Consider the following 25,085-nt stretch of genomic DNA (forward strand, 5'->3'; position numbering starts at 1 on the left):
TATTACAGAAGCAGCCCAGTGGGGAATTTTCATTTTCCAAGCCAGCCACCCTCTATCTCTCTCAGCTAGCCTCAGCATTCGATGCCAAAGTGTGTTGAATTGGGCCGAGACTGCCAACTCATTTTACATTGAACCCCGACAGCTGGGGGAGAGAGGGAGAGAGAGTGCCCGGCATTGATTGACACCAAGGCGGAGAGACAGTAGGGAGGTGGAGATAACAGTCGTGTGCTCACAATTTCCCAAGAAGCCCCCTCGGAAGGGCGAGCCTTGGTGCCGAGAGCGGGCATTGGTAGAAGTTTCCCGTAAGCCTGAGACTTCTATATTCAGCAAAGCCGCTCTGAGATGCAACGACGGTTAGACGAAGCACGAAGGCCTGGGGAAACAGGGATAAGGTAATCTGTTCATGAACGGCCCTGAGAAACAGCTCAGTCCCTCAGGGTCCGAATCGGGACAGAGTTAAAGGACACATTCCAAGGTTTCAGGCAAATGTGCGACAGTAACACACGATAGAGATATTAATGTAGCACCGCTTGGAGATTAATAGAGCTGGAGCTGTTCAACAGGGAAGCAACGAAGGCAATTTTAAAATTAAATAACTTTCAAACAGCCAAGATTCTGAGGGTAGTTTACGAAGGTTAAAAAAAAGTTAAAATTAACTGATTGTCTCAACAGGAGTGTTCTGGTGGTTTGATTTTACAAAACTCAATTTTTTTAATAAAAGCCCCTTTGTTTTTTCTACATTGTGTGAAGCATTTGAAGGCTGGAGTACCCACCTTCGCGCCCCCCCCCCCCCCCCCCCCAAAGCTGTGGGGGGGAAGGCAGCTCCGTTACCAGCCTGTTGTACCTCATCTCCTTCTGGGTAACTCAGCAAGCTAGGCCGAGGACTAGGCCACAAACCAGGCATCGCAGCTCCCCCTTTTCTTCTTTGGCCACCCACCACCGCCCCCCACCCCGGCCTACTCCAGCACACTATTTCCAGCCAGGAAAGTGAGCCTAGGTGCAGGCCGTTGCGACAGCTCGGGGGAAACGCCCAATGGCCTGTCCTTGCCTTTGCTCGCTGCGAGCAAGGTGGAGGAGAGGGGGGCAGCACTGAATCGCCGGGAGCGGGGTTTGAGTTTAGTCTGGTGCGCTGGGCCAGAGAGGCCCCAGCCATCTTGGTACAGCCAGCGAGCGGCTCACCGATCAGGAAGAGCGGGAACTGGAAAGGAGGGGGATGGATGTAGGTGAGCTGGGGGGGTGGGGGAGGTGCGGAGGGGGTCGTGGGATGGTGGTTGGTGAGGACGAAACGAACCAGATCATTTCTGTGGGGGCAGAATTGTAAAGGAAAATTTGGGCCTGTTTTGGGAGTGGCCTGCGGCCCTTTAAAAACCGCTGGTCAGGCTGCTCGTCACCAGGGGCCAATGAGGTGGGGCAGGCGCGCGCAAGGCTTGCCCACTGGTCCATGAAAACTGCCTCGGGTTCGGGGGGGGTCTTACATTGAAATAATGCTCCCACCTATTTCAGGTGGGAACGATGGCCACCCATCCCGAGGACTCCTAGAAAATCCAGTCGGGCGGGCCTCGGGGGGCCAAGGTGCAGGACTTGCGTCTTTAAATTTTGCGTTTGCCTATCGCCCCGCTTCGCGATACAACCGGAGTGGTAGGCTTACTGAAATCACCCCCCACCCACCTCCCAGCCAACTCAAGCCAACATCTCACAGTCAGGCAAGACAACAATGGCCAACTGTGGTCCAGGAGTGAAGGAGGTTCCGAACTGCCCCCGATCTGCATTCTGAGCACCTCTGGTCCCGTGCCTTTCGCAAACTCCTGATCAACAGTCCCCCTTTCCTCCTTTCACCCTTGTACTGGCTTTCTCACATCAGGATGGACGTTACACGTCTCGGGCGGGTTTTTTTTGCTTAGCGGAGAGAGAAGCAGAGAAGGGAAAGTAAAGCAACATAGAAACCGTTCCCCTTACAACTAGGTGTCCCGTTGCCAGAAAGTCCTCCATCACATGCTAAAATAAAAAGGGAACAAGGGTTAAATTAACTCAAAATGTGAAATTAAAACACTTCTGTAATTAGGATAACTAATTTAAGAATGCCTTACCGTTAATCAGCTGTCCTTTTATCGCCTCCAATTTTTCAGCCTCTCCCCCACAAAAGGGTGGACAGCTTTAAGTTCCTCGGAGTCCACATCACAGAAGACCTCTCCTGGTCCCTCAACACCTCTCTGGTGAAGAAGGCCCAGCAGCGCCTATATTTCTTAAGGAGGCTGAAGGGATGTAACCTGTCACCCCTGATCCTCTCTAACTTTTACCGCTGCACTATAGAGAGCATCCTGACAAACTGTATCACAGTATGGTATGGCAGCTGTAGCTACTATGACCGGAAAGCCCTGCAGCGGGTAGTCAAAACTGCCCAACGCATTACCGGCACCCGGCTACCGACCATAGAGCACATATACCAGAAACGCTGTCTACGGAGGTCACGGTCCATCATCAAAGACCCTACCCACCCCAGCCACAGTCTGTTCGCCCTCCTGCCATCTGGGAGACGCTACAGATGCATTCGCACCCGTACGACCAGATTTAGGAACAGCTTCTTTCCCAGGGCTGTCATCCTACTGAACTCCACAAATAAACTCTAAAGCCTGCACATCTGCCAATGCACTTTATTATGGTTATGTTTATGTTAATGTATTACAAGCCAAATGTATGTTAAATGTTTAAATGTCTTAATCTAAATGTACACTCTCGGGAGCCGCAAGCCTACATTTCGTTGTACTGCACTTGCGCACTAACAATGACAATAAAAGTTGATTTGATTTTTGATTTGATTTGAGATGGTGATTTGTTGCCAAGGGCAACGTGCCCCCCCCCCCCCACCCCACTGTGGTCCCATTCTTCAGCGTAGACAATGAGTGCCAATGGGCTGTTCGGATGTGGAGGGCATCACGCCCAAGCTCGATCCTGCCCTCACGCCACACGTCCCCGCCCACATTTACCAGCTCAGTTTCCTCTGCCCTAATGCGAGGTCTGGTCATGGCTGAGGGGTGCGAAGCGGAGTTCGAGCCTGGCGGCAGGGCAGATTGGGAGGTCGGGGAGGGTGGAACCTTCCGTCCCAGTAAAGGCTCAGTTTCCACAGCAGGTAAGCCACACAGAGAAGCATCAACCGGTCCTTAAAGGGCCAGCATTACTTTTCCGTGGCATAATTAACTGTCAAACGGAGGCCAGCCCACTGTAGCTTTAAGTGTTTTACTATTGGCTGTTATGCGAATAGCAAATGTCCACCAACTCTCCCCCTCCACCCCCACCCCTCCCCGCCCGGGTCGGTTTCCTGAAGTGCGGTTACAAAATACGTCCGAACGAGACAGCTTGCAGTTCGAGGATATCCACTGAGGAAGGATTGGTCCTTTCGACCGCTCAGCCTTCCCTCGGGAATGCGATATGGACCACACTATGGATGTACAGTGAGAGCTGTACATATTGGATCCACCGACGGCGCGCACTTTGTCTGCTATGAAAGGTTGTCCATTTAGTCACAGAGTACAAAAGCAAGGAAGTTATGCTAAACCTTTCTAAATCATTGGTTAAGCCTCAGCTGGAATATTGTGTCCCATTCTGGGCACCAGACCTTTAGGAAGGATGTCAAGGCCGTGGAGAGGGTGCAGAGGGGATTTACTACAATTTTACACAGGATTACATCGGATATATGGCACAGAAACAGGCCATTCGGCCCAACCAGTCTATGCCGGTGTTTATGCTCCACTCGAGCCTCCTCCCGTCTTTCCTCATCTAACTCTATCAGCATAGCCCTCGATTCCCTTCTCCCTCATATCCTTGTCCAGCCTCCCCTTAAACGCATCTATACTATTCTCTTCAACCACTCCCTGTGGTAGCGAGTTCCACATTCTCACCACTCTCTGGGTAAAGAAGTTTCTCCTGAATTCCCTGTTAGATTTCTTGGTGACTATCTTATATTGATGGCCTCTAGTTTTGCTCTTCCCCACAAGTGGAAACATTCTCTCTGTATCCACTCTATCAAAACCTTTCATCATTTTAAAGACCTCTATTAGGTCACCCCTCAGCCTTCTCTTTTCAGGGGAAGAGAAAAGAGACCCAGCCTGTTCATCCTTTCCTGATAGTTATAACCTCGCATTTCTGGTATCATCCTTGTAAATCTTCTCTGCACCCTCTCCAGTGCCTCTATATCCCTTTTATAATATGGTGATGATACCAGAGATGAGGCACTACAGTTATGTGGAGAGATTGGAGAAGCTGGGATTGTTCACCTTAGAGCAGTGAAGATTAAGAGGAAATTTAATAGAGATGTTCAGAATTATGAAGTGTTTTGATAGAGTATATAGGGAGAAACTGTTTCCACTGGCAGGAGGGTCGGTAACCAGAGGAACAGGGGGAGGCCATTCATTCCCTTGGGCCTGTTCCGCCATTCAATGAGATCATGGCTGAGCTGTGATCTAACTCCATATACCCACCTTTGGCCCATATCCCTTAATACCTATGGTTAACATAAAACTATCAATCTCCGACTTAAGATAGATTTAAGATAATTTGCAACAGAAAAAACAGGGAGCGGGGAGATGAGGATAATTTTTTTTACGCAGCGAGTTGTTATCTGGAATGCACTGCCTGAAAGGGCAATGGAAGCAGATTCAATAACTTTCAGAAGGAAACCGGAAATGTTAATATTTGCAGGGTTTTGGGGAAAGAGCAGGGGGGAGTGGGACTAATTGGAGAGCTCTTTCAAAGAGCCGGCACAGGCACGATGGGCTGAATGGCCTCCTCCTGTGCGGTATGATTCTAGCCATTAGGAATGGTATCACCTGCCACATGTGGAGTTGGCGTGAGCTCTAGAACCCTACTGAAGTAAATACCAGGCTCCAGAACCATATTAGGTAAATACCAGATTCTAGAACCTGATTAGATTAAATACCAGGCTCCAGAATCATAGTGCAGTAAATATGAGGCTACAGAACCATATTAAGTAAATGCCAGGGTTGATAATGCTTTTGGACTAATTACTGGGCTCCAGAACCCCACTGAAGTAAATACCAGGTTCTAGAATGGTTTTGAAGTAAATACCAGGCTCCAGAACCCTATTGAAATAAATACCTCCCTCCAGAACCGTTTTGAAGAAAATACCAGCTTCTAGAACCCTACTGAAGTTAATACCTCGCTCTGGAATCCTACTGAAGTAAATACCAGCTTCTAGAACCTTATAGAAGTAAATACCAGGCTCTAGAACCATTTTGAAGTAAATATCAGGCTCTGGGACCCTATTAAAGCAAATACCTGGCTCAAGGGGGAAAAATTCAATATCGCCCTGTTTGTGGCGCCATTATCGGCCGTGCGCAAAGTTTAGCGCCTGGCGCTAGCTATCGCCTCCGACAGCAAACTTTTTATCACCCCTGGAGGTGATTGGAGCGCTAAATCAGGCGCTTCACACCTGTCTTAAGGCGCAAAGGCCAAGGAGCGAGGCGCTACCTCAGAGCGCTGGCGAAGCAAGGAAGGGCAAATCAAAATAAACCTGCAAAGTGCTGCTCAGTACTCAAAACTCCACGCAGCGTTGAATCTCTCCAGAAGTCTCTCTCTCTCTCTCTCAGAATGTGTGGTGCAAAAATGTCACCGAGAAAAAAAGGCAGGAAGCGGTTGCCTTTAAATAGCGCTCCCCTAGTCCCTTTCTGACAGTCTAACGCTCCCCTCAACCTGTCGTTGCTAGCGGCAGGCGGTAAGGCAGGAGCGCCACCCAATATCCGGTCCGGGGCGCTACCGGGGCATTGCGCACTCGACTGACATCACAATCTGCTGGCGCAGGAGATCGTGGCGGTAGTGTTTAGCGCCGTCGCAAAATGTCTAGTTAATTTCGCGAGCGGCGCAAACATCACCGCGCCCGGGCGCTAGTTGCTTTGCGCCCCATTAGTGCCCTCTTAAGGCGCTAACGGGAGGTGCAAACAACTGAATTCCCCCCCCTAGAATCCTACTGAAGTAAATACCAATTTCTAGAACCCTATAGAAGTAAATACCAGGCTCTAGAACCATTATGAAGTAAATACCAGCTTCTAGAATCCTACTGAAGTTATTCTCTGGCTCTAGAATCCTATTAAATCAAATACCAGGCTCCAGAACCCTATTGGAGTAAGTACCTGACTCTAGAATCCTACTGAAGTAATTACCAGGCTCTAGAACACAATTAAAGTAAATACCAGGCTGTAGAGTCCCATTGAAGTAAATACCAGCTTCTAGAACCCTATTGAAGTAAATACCTGGCTCTAGAAGCCTACTGAAGTAAATTTCTGGCTCTAGAACTGTTATGAAGTAAATACCAGCTTCTAGAACCCGATTGAAATAAATACCTGGCTCTAGAATCCTATGAAAGCAAATACCTTGCTCTAGAATCCTATAGAAGTAAATACCAGGCTCTATAATCCTATAGAAGTAAATACCAGGCTCTAGAAACCTATTGAAGTAAATACCTGGCTCTAGAACCCTACAGAAGTAAATACCTGGCTCTAGAACCCTACAGAAGTAAATACCTGGCTCTAGAATCCTATTGAAGTAAATATCAGGCTCTAGAATCCTATTGAAGTAAATACCTGGCTCTAGAATCCTATTGAAGTAAATACCAGGCTCTAGAATCCTATTGAAGTAAATACCTGGCTCTAGAATCCTATTGAAGTAAATATCAGGCTCTAGAACCCTACAGAAGTAAATACCTGGCTCTAGAATCCTATTGAAGTAAATATCAGGCTCCAGAACCCTATTGAAGTAACTACCTGGCTCTAAAATCCTATTGAAGTAAATACCTGGCTCTAGAACCCTACAGAAGTAAATACCTGGCTCTAGAATCCTATTGAAGTAAATATCAGGCTCTAGAATCCTATTGAAGTAAATACCAGGCTCTAGAATCCTATTGAAGTAAATACCTGGCTCTAGAATCCTATTGAAGTAAATATCAGGCTCTAGAACCCTATTGAAGTAAATACCAGGCTCTAGAATCCTATTGAAGTAAATACCTGGCTCTAGAATCCTATTGAAGTAAATACCTGGCTCTAGAATCCTATTGAAGTAAATATCAGGCTCTAGAATCCTATTGAAGTAAAAGCAGGCTCTAGAATCCTATTGAAGTAAATACCTGGTTCTAGAATCCTACAGAAGTAAATACCTGGCTCTAGAATCCTATTGAAGTAAATATCAGGCTCTAGAATCCTATTGAAGTAAATATCAGGCTCTAGAATCCTATTGAAGTAAATACCTGGCTCTAGAATCCTATTGAAGCAAATACCTGGCTCTAGAATCATATTGAAGTAAATATCTGGCTCTAGAATCCTATTGAAGTAAAATACCTGGCTCTAGAACCCGATTGAAGTAATTACCAGGCTCTAGAACCCCATTGAAGTAAATACCTGGCTCTAGAACCCGATTGAAGTAATTACCAGGCTCTAGAACCCTATTGAAGTAAATACCTGGCTCTAGAAGCCTACTGAAGTAAATATCTGGCTCTAGAACCATTTGAAGTAAATACCAGCTTCTAGAACCCGATTGAAGTAAATACCTGGCTCTAGAATCCTATTAAAGCAAATACCTGGCTCTAGAATCCTATAGAAGTAAATACCAGGCTCTAGAATCCTATTGAAGTAAATACCAGCTTCTAGAACCCTATTGAAGTAAATACCTGGCTCTAGAAGCCTACTGAAGTAAATATCTGGCTCTAGAACCATTTTGAAGTAAATACCAGCTTCGAGAACCCGATTGAAGTAAATACCTGGCTCTATAATCCTATTAAAGCAAATACCTGGCTCTAGAACCCTATTGAAGTAAATACCAGGCTATAGAACCCTATTGAAGTAAATACCAGGCTCTAGGACCCTATTAAAGTAAATACCTGGCTCTAAAACCCTACTGAAGTAAGTACCAGGCTCCAGAACCCTATTTCAGTAAATACCAGGCTCCAGAACCCTATTCAAGTGAATACCAGGCTCTAGAACCCGACTGAAGCTAATACCAACCTCTAGAACCCTATTTCAGTAAATACCAGCTTCTAGAACTCTACTGAAGTAAATATCTGACTCCAGAACTCTGCTGAAATAAATACCTGGCTCCAGAACCCTACTGAAGTAAATACCAAGCTCCTGATCAGCACTCAGTCCCAAACTACCATCTTAGCAAAGTCTTAAGAATATTGCTGTCCATTTGTTTTAAAAACCTTTTACATCGCAGCACATGGATGAATTACCCATTAAATGGAAACGCAGGTGGAAACAGCTCACCGGTGGTGTCGATGGTAACTACCCTGCACAATGTGGAACTGAGTCACACGGAATGGTCCCAGGTTTGCATCCCGGCCTGTTCTGAGTGAGCTGGGCCAGTGTGGGTGGTGGTGGGGGGTGGGAGGAAACTATAACTGGTCCCCCTTCCCCGCATCGGAGAGGGGCAAAAACCCAGCCTGGGTTCTACCTGCCCACCGACTATTGGGCCCACTCTCAGCCCACAAGGATAGCCCAGGATGGACGGACAGGTGAGGTACCAGAGCGCCCGTGGGAGCGAACCCAGCGTCTTGGGGGAGAGAAGAGCGGGCGAAGAGCATCAATAAAACTCAGCGTGGATTAGAGCCTGGCCGCACCGAGGAGGGAAACACGTTACCTGTGGCATTGAGGAGCTTGGGGAGGAACTGGTTCCAGAATGCACACATCTGAACTCGTAGACCTTTATTGACCTTGATGGGCTCCACGTTGAGGTCAATGAACTTCTGGTCACTGGTGGTGAAGGGCGGCCATCTTCTTTTTTGCGTGTGAGGCTCATTTGGGTTCCTGGAGAGAAAAGAAACTCCACAATCAGATACTTGTTAGATGGGCCTTCAACTATTGTGCTTCAAACACAGGTACCTAACGGGATAGGAACACAGGAACAGGAGGAGGCCATTCAGCCCCTCAAGCCTGCTCCGCCATTCTATCAGATCATGGCTGACCTTCTACCTCAACTCCATTTACCCGCCTTTGCTCCACATCCCTCGATACCTTCACCCAACAAAAATCTATCCATCCCAGACTCGAAAGCTCCAATTCACCCCCAGCATCCACAAAGGTATTTCTAGAACTACTGCTCTCGCCGCGTCTTGAGATCCACGCTCAACGCCATGCGCCGCCACATGAACAACCTTGACCTCTCTCTTCAGCAGCACCGACGCACTCTATTTCAAAGCTGTCCGGGTCCACAGTTCCATTTCATCCTTCGACTCATCTGACGCTTCAACAAAAAACTTTTTTCCTTCCTTTCTGATGTCAAGGATCGCAAGCTTCATCAACTCTTGGACACTAACGCCCCTCCAGAACCTTCTTCCCCGTTACTTTCCTCTGATCCCATCCCTTCTTCCAATCTCACCCCCTGCCATGTTTTCACTATCCCCTCTGACCTTCCCCTTTCTGACCCCAAATGATCAGTCCTCAGCAAAGGCCTGAGCTTCATCCCCTTACGCCCCCATCTGAATGAATTTCGAGCTCGGCACGATGCTGAGCTCTTCTTCCATCGCCTTCGTCTCCGTGCCCACTTCTCTGGCCAGGAGTCTTCCCCCCGCACGGCTGAACCTTTCTCCCGCTTTCTAAATTCTCGTTCTACCTGGACCCCTCCCCCTGGCCTCTTGCCCTCTCTCGATCTTTTCATTGCTAACTGCCGCCGTGACATCGGCCGCCTCCATTTCTCTGCTCTCCTCTCTAACTCCCTCTGAACTTGCTGCACTCCGTTCTCTCCGATCCAACCCTAACATTATCATTAAACCTGCTGATAAGGGTGGTGCTGTTGTTGTTTGGCGAACCGACCTCCACCGTGCGGAAGCTGAATGCCAACTCTCCAACACCTCCTCCTACCTCCGCCTGGACCATGACCCCACTAGCAAACATCAAGTCATTGTTTCCAAGTGTGTCACTGATCTCATCTCCTCTGGAGATCTTCCCTCCATGGCCGCCAACCTCATAGTCCCCCAACCCCGCACAGCCCGCTGCTACCTCCTTCCCAAGATCCACAAACAGGACTGCCCTGGTAGACCCATCGTTTCAGCCTGTTCTTGCCCCATGGAACTTATCTCTTCCTATCTCGACTCTATTTTTTCTCCCCTTGTCCAGTCTCTTCCCACCTACATTCGCGACTCTTCCGACGCCCTCCGTCACTTTAACAGTTTCCAGTTTCCTGGCCCCAACCGTCTCCTTTTCACCATGGACGTCCAATCCCTCTACACCTCCATCCCCCACCAGGACGGCCTTCGGGCGCTCCGTTTCTTCCTTGAACAGAGGCCCAACCAGTCCCCATCCACCACCACCCTCCTCCGCCTGGCTGAACTTGTTCTCACATTGAACAACTTCTCCTTTGACTCCACTCATTTCCTCCAAATCAAAGGTGTTGCTATGGAAACCTGCATGGGTCCTAGCTATGCCTGCCTGTTCATGGGATATGTGGAACATTCTTTGTTCCAGTCCTACTCAGGTCCCCTCCCTCACCTCTTTTTCCGGTACATCGATGACTGTATTGGTGCCGTTTCCTGCTCTCGCCCTGAACTGGGTAAGTTCATTCACTTTACTTCCAATTTCCACCCTGCCCTCACCTTCACATGGTCCATCTCCGACTCTTCCCTTCCCTTCCTTGACTTCTCCGTCTCCATTTCTGGCGATCGGCTTTCAACAAACATCCACTACAAGCCCACCGACTCCCACAGCTACCTGGACTACACTTCCTCCCACCCCGCTTCTTGTAAGGACTCTATTCCATTCTCCCAGTTTCTCCATCTCCGCCGCGTCTGTTCTGACGATGCCACCTTCCATACCAGTGCTTCCGACATGTCTTCCTTTTTCCTCAACCGAGGATTCCCCTCTACTGTGGTTGACACGGCCCTTGACCGTGTCCGTTCCATCTCCCGCACTTCTGCTCTCACCCCTTCCCCTCTCTCCCAGAACCATGATAGGGTTCCCCTTGTCCTCACCTTTCACCTCACCAGCCTCCACATTCAACGGATCATCCTCCGCCATCTCCAACGTGATCCCACCACCAAACACATCTTCCCTTCACCTCCCCTTTCAGCATTCCGAAGGGACCACTCCCTCCGCGACACCCTGGTCCACTCCTCAATCACCCCCAACAGCCCTTCTCCTTCACCTGGCACCTTCCCGTGCAAGCGCAGGAGATGCAACACATGCCCTTTTACCTCCTCCCTTCCCACTGTCCAGGGCCCCAAACACCCCTTCCAGGTGAAACAGCGATTTACTTGTACTTCTTCCAATTTAATATACTGTATTCGCTGCTCACGATGCGGTCTCCTCTACACTGGGGGGACCAAACGCAGATTGGGCGAGCGCTTTGCGGAACACCTCCGTTCAGTCTGTAAGGGTGACCCTGAGCTTCCGGTCGCCTGTCACTTTAATTCTCCACCTCACTCCCACTCTGACCTCTCGGTCCTCGGCCTATTACATTGTTCTAATGAAGCTCAACGTAAGCTCGAGGAACAGCACCTCATCTTTCAATTGGGCACTTTACAGCCCTCTGGACTCAACATCGAGTTCAACAATTTCAGGTAATTATCCCTGCCCCCATTTTTCATGCAGTATGATTTTGCCATTCCCATTTGCAACATTTTCACAGTATGTTCTTTCAATTCCTTCCTCCCCTCCTAAACCCCCCCCCACCCTCCGTCTCTGCACCTGCTTAATATCTGTTACATCTCCAACTTTTTCCAGTTCTGATGAAGGGTCCCAGACCTGAAACGTTAACTCTGTTTCTCCCTCCACAGATGCTGCCTGGCCTGCTGAGTATTTCCAGCATTTTCTGTTGTTATTTAAGGTATTTCTGGAGCTTACTGACAAAGTATGGCTAGATTCTGACGGGGTGTAGTCCCCTATTCAACTGAACTGAGTCCATGTCAAACGCATTTCACCCTTATATCTGGCAAAGAGGCTTTCCTCCTGTCGACCTGGGCTTGATTTGAACTTGATTCCCACTAAACTAGGGTGCGGTGGTGTAGTGGTTATGTTACTGGACTAGTAATCTACAGGCCTGGACTAATAATCTGGAGTAACAGGGGTTCTTCCACCACAGTAGTTTGAGAATTTCAGTTCAGTACTTCTCATACATCTGGAAATTAAAAAGCTGAACCATGCTGTGGCTCAGTGGGTAGCATTCTCTCCCTCTCACCTCCGAGTCAGAAGGTCGTGGGTTCAAGCCCCGCTCCAGAGACTTGAGCACATAACCCAAGTTGACACTCCCAGTGAGTACTGAGGGTGTGCAGTACTGTCGGAGAGGGCCGTCTTTAGGATGAGACATTAAACCAATACCTCTGTCCTCTCAGGTGGATGCAAAAGATCCCACGGCAATATTCGAAGAAGACCAGGGGAGTTCTCCCCGGCGACCTGGGACAATATTTATATCTCAACTAACATCAGTAAAACGGATTAGCTGGTCATTATCACATTGCTGTTTGTGGGAGCTTGCTGTGTGCAAATTGGCTGCCACGTTTCCTAAATTACAACAGTGACTACACTTCAAAAGTACTTAATTGGCTGTAAAGCGTTTTGGGACGTCCTGAGGTCATGAAAGGTGTTATAAATCTCATCATTCATCAAGAAACTACTCATGAAATAACGCTGGACGGCCAGCTGGTGGCGCCGTCCAAGGAGTATAAATACTCGGCATGGGCCCAGCTTGCCAGGGACATTTTGTAAGACAGGAACTAGTGAAGTACAACTGGACCTCCATGTTCTGAAACAAGTTGATTAAAGCCTTGCTTTATACTCAAACCAAGTGCGTAGTGAGTTTTATTACGTCAAAAGGCACTATAGAAATGTAAGATGTCATTTTTTTGTGAATTACGGTATTTTTGTATCTAGTGTTACTCTTACCCAGTTCTTGCGAATGTCGACCAGTAGCGCATTATCTTTCTGCTCAACATCTCCTCCTCCTCTGTGTAGTTTAGTTGTTTCTCCAGAGGGAGCCCAAAGACAAACTCAATCTCATAGCCGTGGATGACCCCCATCCACTCCGGCCAAGCCAAGTTGGAGGCTCGATGATCGAAGAAATACATGTAGATGCCATTACCAAATTCAGTGTACTTGTAGGCAAAGTGCATCAAGGGACAGATGACGTTTTGGTCTCCTACAATGTCATCCATCGCATCTCTGTTCTTTATGCCGTTGTGCTCATCCATCCAGTCCGTGTACTGAAGGGCAACAGCTTCCAGCCCCAGGTCGCTGGCGTGAGGGACACTTAGCTTGACCCCTTCCATGAAATCTTCACGAGTGATGATACTGTCCGAGTCCTTGCTGAAACCCGGGGCTCCGTACAGAAGGAAGTAGGAACCTTCATCCTTGTTGACTCCCAGCAAGACCTGAGTTTTCTTGAAGCTGCCCGAGTTCAGCATGGAGTCCAGGGAGTCTGGGAAGAAGTCCCCATCGATGATCGGAACAAAGGAAAACCTGAAGACACTGGAGTAGGGAAGGACAGACCACTCCTTGTCAATGAGCTCTTGAGGCTCTTTTGTCCGAAGACAGTAGATTAACTCTTCGTCACTGTTGATGTTGCAGTTGAGGAGTTTTCCTAATTCGACCGCCCTCCTGCGACCTTCAGCGACGGAGATGGTAGCCCATGGACAATTCGGCGAGCCGCTTTGAAGGATGGCCCTGTTGAAGAGGTCTCTGCTCCCTGGAGAGAGCAGATGCATGCCAATGGAAGCGCCTCCGGCACTCTCTCCGAAAATAGTCACCGTCTTTGGGTTTCCACCAAAAAATTGGATGTTCTCCTGCACCCACTGCAGCGCCAGCCTTTGGTCCAGAAGCCCAACGTTCCCTGGCGCCTCTTGGTTTCCATGTAGGGCAAGAAAACCAAAAGTGCCAACCCTGTAGTTCATGGAGACTACCACCACTTTCTCGGTGTGAGCAAGATACTTCCCATTGTAGATGTCCAAGGTCGAAGCCCCACTGTAGAAACCACCTCCGTAGACCCACACCATGACGGTTGCGTTTTTTGGCCTTGGAGAGGGGACCCACACGTTGAGGTACAAACAGTCTTCGCTCATCTCTTTATTTGGATTCCACATCTCTGAGCCGGGAAATCCGGGGAACTGAGTATCGACATATTGCTGGCAGTTCTTGGGATAGGAGGAAGCATTCCAGGTTCCCGACCACGGCGTCTTGGCTTCGGGTTTCTTGAACCTCAAGTTCCCAACTGGAGGTTCAGCGAAGGGTATTCCCAGGAAAGTGCTGAGGTGGCTGGACAGAACAGGCATTCTCGTGCCCAACACCTTCCCCGACTTGGTGCTGACTAGAAGTTCGCCGGGATGCTGCGATTGGCACAGGGCTATCAAGAGCGGAAGCACGCCTAGCGGAGAGGCGACGAGCATCTTCATTTTTCTTGGGGCTATGATGGAGCTGAAAGGAAAAATGAGGAGAGAAAGAGAGAGAGAGGAATGAAAATAGCTGCTGGCTTTCTGGTCTACAGTTAAATCCTTCGTACCACAGCAAGAACTTTCATTTGTACCAATCAGATGATCTGGTCATTATCATATTGCTGTTTCTGGGAGCTTGCTGTGTACAAATTGGCTGCTGCATTTATTACATTACAACAGTGACTACACTTCAAAAGTCTGTAATTGGTTGCAAAGTTCTCTGGGATGTCCTGAGGTCGTGAAAGGCACTATATAAATGCAAGTCTTTCTTTTAGTTATAGAGACCCTGGACTGATAATCCAGAGAACGCGAGTTCAAAATAGGGGGCACGGTAGCATAGTGGTCATGTTACTGGGCTAGTAAGCCAAGAGGCCTGGACTAATGATCCAGAGGCAGGAGTTCAAAATCCCACCACGGCAGCGGGGGAATTTAAATTCAGTTAATTAAATAAATCTGGATTAAAAAGCCAGTGTCAGTACAGGAAACTTTGTGCTATCCGGCACCGACGGGGCCGAGCTGTTGCCGTCCCATCAAAACTGCCGGACAAACCAGCGCTAATGTTGAAACATACGGAGATTTTGAGCTCCGTATCTGGCAACAAACCCTGTTGCTTAGCAACAGCTTCTGAACAGTCGGCCGTACCTTGCAAGCGTCTCTGTAGCTTAGCAACAGCTTCAGCGAGACCTTGCAGAGCCTGACTGGTGAAAAAAAAGCAACGAAAAGAAAAAAAACCTCACGAAACGGCTCCTGATTTTTGCCGGTGGCTCGAGCATTCCGGACATTTAACCTCCGGATAAACCAAAGTTTCCTGTAATGGTGACCATGAAACTACCGGATTGTTGTAAAAACCCATCTGGTTTACTAATGTCCTTTAGGGAAGGAAATCTCCAGACCGCACCAGCAATGTGACTGACTCTTAACTGACCTCTGAAGTTGCCTAGCAAGTCACTCAGTTATATAAACCACTACAGAGAAGAGGACCCACCAGCACCTTCTCAGGATCACTAGGGATAGATCATAAATGCTGGCCTTGCCAACGATGTCCACATCCCGAGAATGAATATATATGAGGTGAGGTACCGGACAGTCCGGTGGACCCCCTAGATTGAGTCTGGAGAGTGGAGGAAACAATGTCGGATGGTTGGCGATGTAAAGAGCTCTCCTGTGTCTGATGTCACGGTGGAATAGCCGGCCTGTCAACGACTTCCCCCCCCCCCGCTCCCACTCTGTAATGCCAGTTGCCAACAGCATCCATAACACACCTTGTGGAAATAGCTGTGGGTAACTGTATCTTCGGAAAACCTGACGTGAATCGTTTCCGGGAGATGTCAAGTTGGCATGTGTGAATAATGTGTAAGAGCAGAAATGGAGTGCCAGCTGTTTGCCTTGTAATGGAGTAGGAGTACACGTGACAGTGTCAGGAAAGGCCCCAGGAAAGGGCAGCTGTATGGTATATAAAGCGTGTATAAAGATTCAATCTTAACTTTAAAAAAAGACATGAGGAGCGGGGGAGGGGTGGAGTGAATGTATGTTGCTGTTATCAGCATTATGCATGGGACCATCTTATCGAGTACAATTTCACCTAAAGCCCATTCTATTCGGCTCCTGAATGCACCTTAACCTCTGTATCAGTAGAGTTCCCCTGGCTGTACCAGGGAGACATTCCCACTCGCTCTGTGATCAATTGAGCTGAACTGTGAGTGGATTGTGCCCAATGGACCAAACCCCTTCCTATTCACACCCACTGTACAGAATCCCAATGGACCAAACCCCTTCCCATTCACTCCCACTGTACAGAATCCCAATGGACCCAAACCCCTCCCATTCACTCCCACTGTACAGAATCCCAATGGACCCAAACCCCTTCCCATTCACTCCCACTGTACAGAATCCCAATGGACCCAAACCCCTCCCATTCACTCCCACTGTACAGAATCCCAATGGACCAAACCGCCTCCCATTCACTCCCACTGTACAGAATCCCAATGGACCCAAACCCCTTCCCATTCAGTCCCACTGTACAGAATCCCAATGGACCAAACCCCTTCCCATTCAGTCCCACTGTACAGAATTCCAATGGACCAAACCCCTTCCCATTCACTCCCACTGTACAGAATCCCAATGGACTAAACCCCCTCCCATTCACTCCCACTGTACAGAATCCCAATGGACCAAACCCCCTCCCATTCACTCCCACTGTACAGAATCCCAATGGACCAAACCCCTTCCCATTCACTCCCACTGTACAGAATCCCAATGGGCCCAACCCCTTCCCATCCACTCCCACTGTACAGAATCCCAATGGACCAAACCCCCTCCCATTCACTCCCACTGTACAGAATCCCAATGGACCCAAACCCCTTCCTATTCACTCCCACTGTACAGAATCCCAATGGACCCAAACCCCTTCCTATTCACTCCCACTGTACAGAATCCCAATGGACCCAAACCCCCTCCCATTCTCTCCCACTGTACAGAATCCCAATGGACCCAAACCCCTTCCCATTCAGTCCCACTGTACAGAATCCCAATGGACCAAACCCCTTCCCATTCAGTCCCACTGTACAGAATCCCAATGGACCAAACCCCCTCCCATTCACTCCCACTGTACAGAATCCCAATGGACCAAACCCCCTCCCATTCACTCCCACTGTACAGAATCCCAATGGACCAAACCCCCTCCCATTCACTCCTACTGTACAGAATCCCAATGGGCCAAACCCCCTCCCATTCACTCCTACTGTACAGAATCCCAATGGACAAAACCCCCTCCCATTCACTCCCACTGTACAGAATCCCAATGGACCAAACCCCCTCCCATTCACTCCCACTGTACAGAATCCCAATGGACCAAACCCCTTCCCATTCACTCCCACTGTACAGAATCCCAATGGGCTCAGCCCCTTCCTATTCACTCCCACTGTACAGAATCCCAATGGACCAAACCCCCTCCCATTCACTCCCACTGTACAGAATCCCAATGGGCCAAACCCCCTCCCATTCACTCCTACTGTACAGAATCCCAATGGACAAAACCCCCTCCCATTCACTCCCACTGTACAGAATCCCAATGGACCAAACCCCTTCCCATTCACTCCCACTGTACAGAATCCCAATGGGCCAAACCCCCTCCCATTCACTCCCACTGTACAGAATCCCAATGGACAAAACCCCCTCCCATTCACTCCCACTGTACAGAATCCCAATGGACCAAACCCCTTCCCATTCACTCCCACTGTACAGAATCCCAATGGGCTCAGCCCCTTCCTATTCACTCCCACTGTACAGAATCCCAATGGACCCAAACCCCTCCCATTCACTCCCACTGTACAGAATCCCAATGGACCAACCCCCCCCCCCCATTCAGTCCCACTGTACAGAATCCCAATGGGCTCAGCCCCTTCCTATTCACGCCCACTGTACAGAATCCCAATGGACCAAACCCTTTCCCAATCACTCCCATTATTTAGAATCCCAATGGACCAAATCCCCTCCCATTCACTCTCAATCGGTGTCCTGGACTAATATTTATCTCTCAGTCAATATCACTAACAACAGATTATCTGGTTATTATCACTTTGCTGTTTGCGGGAGCTTGCTGTACGCAAATTGACTGCCGCGTTGCCTACTTTACAACAGTGACTACACTTCAAAAGTACTTCATTGGCTGTAAAGCGCTTTGGGACGTCCTGAGGTCGTGAAAGGTGCTGTAGAAATACTAATTCTTTCTTCCAGGACTCGTGCCCGTCAGAGCTGGGTAAATCTCCATTTATACAGCAACTAAATGCCAATTCATGCGCTTTAACAAACGGGAGAACAGGTCTATTACAGGTAGGTTCTCAATGGTCAAGCAAAATACCAGCCAGCCACCACTGTGAAACTGCTCCAATGAATTGTGCAAGATACGGAGCGTAATTCACTGAAAGAGGAAAGTAGACCTCCATCTTAAATCAATAATAACTGTGTTCAGACTAAATTCACTGAGATGCAACACTGGTCACATTCAGTTAAATCTGATCTGCTGGAAGGAGTCTGCGAGTGATTTTGCTGTGTAGCTTCTCCACATCCTGGTTGGGATTCACTATTAGTCCGTCCCTGCCACCTCCTCACTCTCCATTTCCCAGCTGGGACTCTGCCTGCTCCTGTGCCCATGCTTTTCGTAACTCATCTCCGTCGTTGCTGAAAAACACACAAACATGACCCCTCTCTAAATGACTAACTGGACCAGGCCAACTCACAACCTGCTGGCAAAACCATAGAATGTGCAGCTTTGAAACGTCCGATTGCTCAGAATGCAAATTTGCTTGGTCATGGTAAGCAATAATTCTCCTGTTTTTTCATTAAAGGAAAAAATAAATCATCCCTCAAGTTTTAGATCTATAATGTATTATATTACTTCAATAATGTAGTTCCCCACATTCCAACAGTGACTACACTTCAAAAGTACTTCATTGGCTGTAACGTCCTGGGGCCGTGAAAGGCGTGGTGTAAATTCTATCTTTCTTGCTTGCTTTCTTTGTGCACTTCCTGTCTGCAAAATTTTATTTCAGTTGCCACATTTCTGTGTAATTCTTTTCCCCCCTTTATGTATTCCTATGTCCACATTTCTACTGGAACTTCCCATGTAAACTCGTCACGCTGTAATTACATCCTCCCAGCAGTGGCGGCACTGTAGTTGCTCAGTTTTGCCTCTCCCAGCTACTCAGTCTGTACTGCAGAGCGACTCCTCTGCTCCAGCAAGATCCCCTTTAACAACAACAACTTGCATTTATATAGCGCTTTTAAAACATCCCAACGCTCTTCACAGGAGTGTCATCAGATTAAATTTGACACCGAGTCACACAAGGAGAAATTAGGCCAGGTTACCAAAAGCTTGGTCAAAGATGTAGGTTTTAACTAGTGTCTTAAAGGAGGAGAGGTAGAGGGGCTTGGGGCCTAGGCAGCTGAAGGCACAGTCCCCATGGAGGGATTTGAACACGATGAGAATTTTAAAATTGAGGTGTTGCTGGACTGGGAGCCAACATAGGTCAGTGAGCACAGGGGTGATGGGTGAACGGGAGTTAGGATACAGGCAGCAGGGTTTTGGATGAGCTCAAGATTACAGAAGGTGGAAGGTGGGAGACTTCTCCCTTTGAGACTGATGAAGCCTATCAAGTTATTCCTCTAACCATGTGGGACCAACTCCAGACCTCTGTGACAGCCCCCTCATCACCTCCACAACCTAACTCCCTTTAAGACTACCCTCTGCTTCCAGTTACCAATCCAGGTGCATTCTTACCCTGGACACCCACTGACCTTAGTTTGTAAGAAAGTCTCAAAGGCCTCTTGGAGGTCAGTCTCGACTAACAGCCCAGGACTCTCCTTCTGCCTGCTGATCGGAAACATCCCATGTGGGATGAGTTGAGGAGGCCTCAGGCCAACTTCTCATGGGCACAGACCATAGCCCAAACCGGGCACCACCTCAGCGACAGGGCCAAGCTTTTGATTGGCCAATGCAATGCCAGGTGCCCTCAAACTCATCTCAAATAGAAACATAGAAACATAGAAGATAGGAGCAGGAGTAGGCCATTCGGCCCTTCGAGCCTGCTCCGCCATTCAATGAGATCATGGCTGATCATCCAAATTCAGTACCCTGTCCCTGCCTTCTCCCCATATCCCTTGATCCCTTTAGCCTTAAGAAATATATCCAACTCTTTCTTGAATATATTTAATGAATTGGCCTCCACCGCGCTCTGTGGCAGAGAATTCCAGTTTCACCACTCTTTGGGTGAAGAAATTCCTCCTCATTTCAGTCCTAAATGGCTTACCCCTTATCCTTAGACTGTGACCCCTGGTTCTGGACTCCCCCGCCATCAGGAACATCCTTTCTGCATCTAGTCTGTCCAGGCCTGACAGAATTTTATAGGTTTCGATGAGATCCCCTCTCAATCTTCTAAACTCCAGTGAGTATAAGCCCAATCGACACAATCTCTCCTCATACGTCATTCCTGCCATCCCAGGTATCAGCCTGGTGAATCTTCGCTGCACTCCCTCCATGGCAAGAACATCCTTCCTCAGGTAAGGTGACCAAAACTGCACACAATACTCAAGATGTGGTCTCACCAAGGCCCTGTACAACTGCAGCAAGACATCCTTGCTCCTGTACTCGAATCCTCTCGCTACGAAGGCCAACATACCATTTGCCTTCTTAACCGCCTGCTGCACCTGCATGTAACCCAACTGCCCTGAGTAAACTTTGAACCTCGCGGATTGCACAGTGCGAGAATCAAGCAGGGGCCAATCCAGTTCCTGGCTGTAAATATCAGGAAAGGCTGAACAGGCTGGGGCTCCTTTCTGTAGAAAAGAGAAGGCTGAGGGGACGACCTGATCGAGGTCTTTAAGATTGTGAAGGGGTTCGATAGGGTAGACGTAGAGAAGGTGTTTCCACTTGTGGGGGAGACCAGAACTAGAGGCCGTCAATATAAGACAGTCACTAATAAATCCAATCGGGAATTCAGGAGAAACTTCTTTACCCAGAGAGTGGTGAGAATGTGGGACTCGCTGCCACAGGGAGTGGTTGAGGTGAATAGTATCGATGCATTTAAGGGGAGGCTGGATAAACACATGCGGGAGAAAGGAATAGAAGGATATGCTGATAGGACGTGAGATGAAGAGGGGTGGGAGGAGACTGGTGTGGAGCAGAAACACCGGCACGGAGCAGTCGGGCCGAATGGCCTGTTTCTGTGCTGCACATTCTATGCCTTTCTGAGAAGGCAGGGAACAGGAGTAGGCCCACACAGCCGCTCGCGCCTGTTCCGCCCATTCAACCAGGTCATGGCCGAGCTGCACCTCAGTGCCACTCACCTGCTTTTCGCTCCGTATCCCTTGACCCCCCTCGACCGACAAAAATGGTGAAAGGTTCAAGTGAGCCACCGTCACCAGCCAGATAGCAAGAGAGACAACCACTTCGCTCGTCTAGCTCAATTGAACTCAATGACACTGGGCAAGGACGAGCCTGACTGCTCCTGTGAGCTGATAATGTTGGGATTTTATTGATTTGTTTTGTAACTGAATTAGCAAGATAAGATAACATCCAGATCACCCTGTCAGAAGCATGTCACAAAAATCTAGGAAGTCTTTTCCAGGTGGTTACATATTAAGAATGGATCCAATTTAAATGGGCACAGTTATTTAACTTTATTTCCCTCCCCCCGTCGCCACCACCCCCGCTCCTAGAGGTTTCAGTGACCCCCCCCCCACCCCCACCCCACCCCGTGCACCAGCAGCCCTCGATTATCGTGCTCAAGTGGCTGTTCCTCAGACCTGGGCACGCTTATTCGACCATGGGGTTCCGGGGGCTATCACAGCCCGATCTTCTCACCCGACATCCAGGCATTTTCCGGCAGGGAATGGTAAAGGAAGACTTGCGTTTCTATAGCGCCTTTCACAACCGCAGGACGTCCCAAAGCGCTTTACAGCCAATTAAATACTTCTGAAGTGCGGTCATTGTTGAAATGCAGGAAACACGGCAGCCAATTTGCGCAGAGCAAGCTCCCACACACAGCAATGTGATAATGACCAGATCATTTGTTTTTTTAGTGATGTTGGTTGAGGGATAAATATTGGCCCAGGACACCGGGGAGAATTCCCCTGCTCTTCTTCAAATAGTGGCCATGGGATCTTTTACATCCACCTGAGACAGCAGACGGGGCCTCGGTTTAACGTCTCATCCAAAAGACGGCACCTCCAACAGTGCAGCGCTCCCTCAGTACGGCCTTCCGACAGTGCAGTGCTCCCTCAGTAATGCCCCTCCGACAGTGCAGCGCTCCCTCAGTACAGCCTTCCAACAGTGCAGTGCTCCCTCAGTACTGCCCCTCCGACAGTGCAGCGCTCCCTCAGTACTGCCCCTCCGACAGTGTGGCACTCCCTCAGTACTGCCCCTCTGACAGTGCGGCACTCCCTCAGTACTGCCCCTCCAACAGTGCAGCGCTGCCTCAGTACTGCCCCTCTGACAGTGCAGCGCTCCCTCAGTACTGCCCCTCCAACAGTGCAGCGCTGCCTCAGTACTGCCCCTCCGACAGTGTGGCGCTCCCTCAGTACTGCCCCTCTGACAGTGCAATGCTCCCTCAGTACTGCCCCTCCGACAGTGTGGCGCTCCCTCAGCCCCTCCGACAGTGTGGCACTCCCTCAGTACTGCCCCTCTGACAGTGTGGCACTCCCTCAGTACTGCCCCACCGACAGTGCGGCACTCCCTCAGTACTGCCCCTCCGACAGCGCGGCACTCCCTCAGTATTGCACCTCCGACAGTGCGGTGCTCCCTCAGTACTGCCCCTCCGACAGTGCGGTACTCCCTCAGTACTGCCCCTCCGACAGTGCGGCACTCCCTCAGTACTGCCCCTCCGACAGTGCGGCGCTCCCTCAGTACTGCACCTCCGAAAGTGCAGCGCTCCCTCAGTACGGCTCCGCCGACAGTGCGGCACTCCCTCAGTACTGCCCCTCCGACAGTGCAGTGCTCCCTCAGTACTGCCCCTCCGACAGTGCGGCGCTCCCTCAGTACTGCCCCTCCGACAGTGCAGCGTTCTGTCAGTAGTGCCCCTCCGACAGTGGCAGCGTTCCCTCAGTACTGCCCCTCCGACAGTGCAGCGCTCCCTCAGTACTGCCCCTCCGACAGTTCAGCCCTCCCTCAGTACTGCCCCTCCGACAGTGCGGCGCTCCCTCAGTACTACCCCTCCGACAGTGTGGCGCTCCCTCAGTAATGCCCCACCGACAGTGCGGCACTCCCTCAGTACTACCCCTCCGACAGTGCAGCCCTCCCTCAGTACTGCCCCTCCGACAGTGCAGTGCTCCCTCAGTACTGCCCCTCCGACAGTGTGGCGCTCCCTCAGTACTGCCCCTCCGACAGTGCAGCAGTCCCTCAGTACTGCCCCTCCGACAGTGCAGTGCTCCCTCAGTACTGCCCCTCCGACAGTGCGGCGCTCCCTCAGTACTGCCACTTCGACAGTGCGGCGCCCCCTCAGTACTGCCCCTCCGACAGTGCGGCGCTCCCTCAGTACTGCCCCTCCGACAGTGCGGCGCTCCCTCAGTACTGCCCCTCCGACAGTGCGGTGCTCCCTCAGTACTGCCCCTCCGACAGTGCGGCGCTCCCTCAGTACTGCCCCTCCGACAGTGCGGCGCTCCCTCAGTACTGCACTGCCGTGTCAGCCTAGATTTTTGTGCTCAAGACTCTGGAGTGGGACTTTGGCTCACAACCTTGGAGGTGAGAGTGCGACCCACTCAGCCACGGCTGAGAACTTGTGCTTGCGTGCAATTGTCTGGTGAGGGCAGGATGAGGCGTGGCTGTGATGCCAGCCATGGTAGAACAGCCCACTGACAGGCATCATGCCCGTTCCCTAGCAACAGTCTGTGCTCTCAGAAAGCTTCGGGAGAAAACTGCCATCAAAATAATGCAGTGTCTATTGGTAAATGAGCTCCGGGCTCTTCGACCGCAGGGGGATTTACCCCAGGCCGATTCTGCTCTCACCCGGAATTGGCACAGAGCCACTTTCCGGCAGCGGTTAGTGGCTAATGATCCGGCGATGGAACACCATGAAATTTATCTCTCCCGATCACAGAGGCACTTAGGCTAATAGGATTGACGCATTGGCTGAGATCATAGAATGGTTACAGCACAGAAGGAGGCCATTCGGCCCATCGAGACGGTCCCGGCTCTCTGCGAGAGCACTTCAGCTAGTCCCACTCACCTTCCCTTTCCCCGGAACCCTGCAAATTTTTTTCCTTCAGGTCCTTATCCTACTCCCTTTTGAAAGCAGTGATTGAATCTGCCTCCACCGCCCTCTCAGGAAGTGCATTCTAGATCCTAACCACTCGCTGTGTAAAATAGTTTTTCCTCACGTCGCCTTTGGTTCTTCTGCCAATCACCTTAAATCTGTGTCCTCTGGTTCTCGACCCTTCCGCCAATGGGAACAGTTTCTCTCTATCTACTCTGTCCAGACTGCTCGTGATTTTGAACACCTCTATCAAATCTCCTCTCAACCTTCTCTGTTCCAAGGAGAACAACCCCAGCTTCTCCAGTCTATCCACATAACTGAAGTCCCTCATCCCTGGAACCATTCTTGTAAATCTCCTCTGCTCCCTCTCTAAGGCCTTCACATCCTTCCTAAAGTGCGGTGCCCAGAATTGGACACAATACTCCAGTTGAGGCCGAACCAGTGTTTTATAAAGGTTCATCATAACTTCCTTGCTTTTGTACTCTCTGCCTCTATTTATGAAGCCCAGGATCCTGTAAGCTTTTTTAACGGCTTTCTCAACCTGTCCTGCCACCTTCAGCGATTTGTGCACATATACCCCCAGGTCTCTCTGTCCCTGCACCCACTTTAGGATTGTACCCTTTAGTTTATATTGCCCCTCCTCGTTCTTCCTACCAAAATGTATCACTTCACACTTTTCTGCGTTGAATTAGTTCAGCCAAAAAAGCGGAGACCGGCGATCAAACTGAGGGGACTTCTTGGGCTTGGGCAACACAGTGCCATATCGCCGTTCAGACAATTGGCCGGACCCTCCCGTTTTAAGAGGGGTGCAGCTTTCGGATGAGACGTTAAATCACGGTGAGTCTTGAAGGATTATTTTATCTCAGAGAAGAGCCGGGGGGTTCTCCCTGGTGTCCCAGCCGGCTTTTCTCTCTCAACCAGCG

The 25,085-nt window shown here is 49.7% G+C and overlaps 1 protein-coding gene across 2 annotated transcripts in view; it reads right to left on the bottom strand.

Moving 5' to 3' along the window:
- Positions 1–972: 972 nt before the first annotated feature.
- Positions 973–25,085, bottom strand: part of LOC147081766 (acetylcholinesterase-like) — a 39,931-nt gene continuing 15,818 nt past the window's right edge. The window contains exons 2-4 of one of the 2 annotated variants that reach the window (XM_085980699.1): positions 12,876–14,399; positions 8,641–8,807; positions 973–1,995 (exon numbers count right to left, since the gene is read on the bottom strand). In XM_085980699.1, the coding sequence (XP_085836825.1) occupies positions 1,898–1,995; positions 8,641–8,807; positions 12,876–14,377 (1,767 nt within the window). In that variant the 5' untranslated portion in view covers positions 14,378–14,399 and the 3' untranslated portion in view covers positions 973–1,897. The remainder of the gene's footprint in view (positions 1,996–8,640; positions 8,808–12,875; positions 14,400–25,085) is intronic. The other variant, XM_085980697.1, reaches the window with a different exon arrangement.

This window comes from Somniosus microcephalus, unplaced genomic scaffold, assembly GCF_052327205.1.
Source record: "Somniosus microcephalus isolate GS21.2 unplaced genomic scaffold, FLI_Smic_1.0 scaffold433, whole genome shotgun sequence".
NCBI lineage: Eukaryota > Metazoa > Chordata > Chondrichthyes > Squaliformes > Somniosidae > Somniosus > Somniosus microcephalus.